Source organism: Sinocyclocheilus rhinocerous, unplaced genomic scaffold (assembly GCF_001515625.1).
Source record: "Sinocyclocheilus rhinocerous isolate Xijiao unplaced genomic scaffold, SAMN03320098_v1.1 scaffold236, whole genome shotgun sequence".
Classification (NCBI taxonomy): Eukaryota; Metazoa; Chordata; class Actinopteri; order Cypriniformes; family Cyprinidae; genus Sinocyclocheilus; species Sinocyclocheilus rhinocerous.
In genome coordinates this window covers 1,085,015-1,088,274 of record NW_015647064.1, presented here as the reverse complement: position 1 = coordinate 1,088,274, position 3,260 = coordinate 1,085,015, and the positions used below count along the sequence as shown (strand labels likewise).

Sequence of the window (3,260 nt, the reverse complement as noted above, 5' to 3'; positions counted from 1 at the left end):
GTTGCTTGCGCGCATTAGTGGCGCCAAAGAATTCCACAGCAAACATCTTTAGCCAGGTTATAAGCATTTGAATAGATTTATCACTAAATCTAATATATTCTGTACAACACACGAAAAAGGCTACCCGTTTGTACTTGGAATGTGAAATAAACATATCCCTTTCATTTTGACTATAACGAAAACAAATAAATAAATAGAAAAATAATTTAATGTGCGTTGCTTGCGCGCATTAGTGGCGCCAAAGAATTCCACAGCAAACATCTTTAGCAAACCCAGCCTGAAAATAGATTTTTGAGTTAATGTTTTCCTAAGATATAAGTCCAGTGACAGAATATCCTCCTACAACAGGTGTATTCGGCCATTTTAGTCCTCTGTTAGAATATGGCCCCAGCACTCATGGCAGAGCTGTGATGAGGTTGTATTAAGGTACTGGGCTGTAGATGTGTGACTGGATTCGTGGATGAGTACCATGAATAGTTTGTCAAAAACGATGGGGCGGTGGTGTTTGGTGGCCCAGTGGGCTGCTCTGAAACTGTGTCTCCGTCGTTCGGTGTCTGGTTCGGTGGGAAATCCCAAACTGTTTGTGGTGGAGGAGTGCTAGAGGGAGAGTCACCGGCAGCAACCTGGTCTGATGGAATCTCGCCGTTTTTCCACAACTTTTTGAATTTTGAGCGTCGGTTCTGAAACCATATCTTCACCTGTGGCGCAAAACAAAGCGCGTCTAAGTTAAACATGAAAGAACACAACTCTACGTTAAAATAAATAAAAGTACAGAAATACAGCTTCAAACTTATAGCCACAGCATGCAGTAAAAGAGCCGCGTTTGACCTGGGTCTGTGTGAGGCCCAAAGACGCCGCCAGTTCGGCGCGTTCTGGGAGCGCGAGATACTGGGTCTTCTGGAATCTGCGCTGGAGAGCCGCCAGCTGAAAACTGGAGTAGATGGTTCGCGGTTTCCGGATTTTCTTTGGCTTTCCATTCACCATGCGCACCTCTGGCTCACTCTCTTCTTTCTCTATCAAAATTAACCACAGAAGTTGTCATTGTAAAATATCACAAGACGGCAATAGGCAACAGAAAACGACGTTTGGGAATACTGAGGCGGTCTTACCTGGTTCGGTTGGAGTTGGTGAAGAACTGGGTCCATACGTTCCATAAGCGCCATAGGAAGAAGCATAGCCTAAATCGTAAGCCTTTGGGCTGTAGTGAACATTACCCACTGTACCAGGATGATAGGAATAAGATGCCAGTTGCGCGTACGCTGTCCCCGCGCAGTGACCTGTCTGTGAACTACTGTAGAAGTTGCTGTCGGTCACAGTTGACACCGGCAATGTTGGGGAATCCTGCGACTTGTGAACGGTACTGAAGCTGCTCGAGGTAATATGGTTTGTATGCATATTCGAGCCAAGGCTATCCAGAACAGCGGTCATTTTGCAGGAAAAAAATAGTGAACTGAATTTACTTACCGTGACCACTTAAAATAGCCTGTTCAAAATCTGCACCTCTAACAAATAACCGGTGATACAAAAATCACACAACTTATGGAGGTAGTTTGTTTCGCCTTAAGTTACATATCCATAGTTGACAGAGGGTTTGAGCTCCGCGGCGGTTTCTGCCTTGGAGATGCTGACGGGCGGGCCATATACTGGGCGTCATGTGGTAAAGCGAACCAATCGGTTAGCAGGCAGTCCTAAGAAGCACTGCCAGCTGAAGGAAGACCTCTGACAAGTAGAAATAACAAAATATTTTGCAGCCTCGGTCTTAAGGGATTTAGCTATTCTTTACAAAAAGTTAAAAAATACAACCATTCACTTACTAAATAAATTAAAATAGCAAAATTGGTGAATTTCAACAAGAGAGAGAAAATAGCTAAATATAGAGAAAAAAATAAAATAAAAGAAGACAGGACTATTTTTTTCCAGATGGAAAATAGCCAGGGAGAATGAAATATATAAAGGAGCATTGTCTTTTTCTGTAGTAGGAACATTTTTTGTGCACCTAATTGAATTCTATGTAATTCGAATGTAATTTTCTTGTTTATATGCAACCTAAAATGAACCCTGAACCTTTAGCCTTTCAAAATGAGCAGTACGCATGTAAATTACTCGATCAATGGCCTACATTTAGACCAAGTAATAGTCTAAAAGTATCAAATGAAGCTTACAGTCTTGATTAAAGGGATATGTTTCCTCATTGTTGAGAAGCACGGTTTAACTGGAATGCCATCTATCGTTGAAATGTTGTCAGTGTATTTTACGGAAGCAGTCTGCATTCCTCTGACTAATCACAGACGGCGCCAGTCTCCTTACACCCACAGGTGCACAAAACAGCAATTATTCCCCGGTAAACACCAGGGATAAAGCGCGGAACCAGCCCTATATGATGCTCTGTCGCGCCAAACGCCTCGTGCACAGACCTACATAGAAAACTACCTCAGTCACGAGAACTGGCAATTTACTAAGTATTCTGTCAACTCAACAAACTTTGTGGCCTGAGCTCTGCCAGCTATAATCCCTGGTGACTTGTCTCTGCTGTAGAGCGATTTAAAATAGAATGTTGTTATTTTATAAAAATAAATAAATAAATCTAATTAAAATAAATGCTATTATGTGAGCCTATACTTTATTTAGAGTCGTTAATAAAATGAATAGGCCTAATGTTAGTGTTGACACTCGATTGGGTTAGTTGGAAGGATGAATTGGATCAAAACATGGTTGGTCATTACTAGGCTACAGTATGCACAAAATTACTGTACAGTTATATAAATATATATTCAAAGTTGAAGTCAGTCTCTGGCTCCTTTTCTGCTCAGGTCAGGTGTTCAGGGGACAAGTCTTAGAGAGGACATCTGGCGCCCTCCTGCGTCCATAAATATAAAACTACCTTTTTCGAGATTATGTCTTCCCCCAATGCACTCCAAATTCACCCCACACGCAGCTACACCGATTCAGATTTGTTTGGTGGCTTATTACATTCTAATAATAAAATAATAATACATTTTATTCAGAGCACTCAAGGACACCGTACAGTTGAGTGATAATCATAAAATCAAGACAACAATACAACAAACAAAAACTATTGACATTAAATAATTTAAAATTGATCAGAGAAAGCTAATTTAAACAAGTAAGTTTTAAGACATGATTTAAAAGTAGTCAGACAGTCACTTTCTCACTGCAGAACACAAGATCCAGGGGGCGAGGTTGGATCCAGATCCAACTCTTCCCACCTTACATATACCTAAACCTACCCGTCTCCACAC

The 3,260-nt window shown here is 41.2% G+C and overlaps 1 protein-coding gene across 1 annotated transcript; it reads right to left on the bottom strand.

Moving 5' to 3' along the window:
* Positions 1–225: 225 nt before the first annotated feature.
* On the bottom strand, positions 226–1,428 carry LOC107708688 (homeobox protein Dlx2b-like). Its single transcript, XM_016512995.1, has 3 exons — positions 1,110–1,428; positions 829–1,013; positions 226–698 (listed from the first exon to the last, which is right to left on the bottom strand). The coding sequence occupies exons 1-3, from the start codon at positions 1,426–1,428 to the stop codon at positions 375–377; spliced, it is 828 nt and encodes a 275-aa protein (XP_016368481.1). The 3' UTR covers positions 226–374.
* Between the last annotated feature and the right edge of the window lie 1,832 nt (positions 1,429–3,260).

Bases quoted from the DNA above. Each gene is read 5' to 3' on its own strand.
- LOC107708688 (XM_016512995.1), bottom strand. From the start codon at position 1,428: ATGACCGCTGTTCTGGATAGCCTTGGCTCGAATATGCATACAAACCAT. The intron at 1,014-1,109 runs GTAAGACCGCCT...TAATTTTGATAG, and splicing joins ACCAACTCCAACCGAACCAG to AGAAAGAAGAGAGTGAGCCA. The intron at 699-828 runs GTCAAACGCGGC...TTTGCGCCACAG, and splicing joins TGGGCCTCACACAGACCCAG to GTGAAGATATGGTTTCAGAA.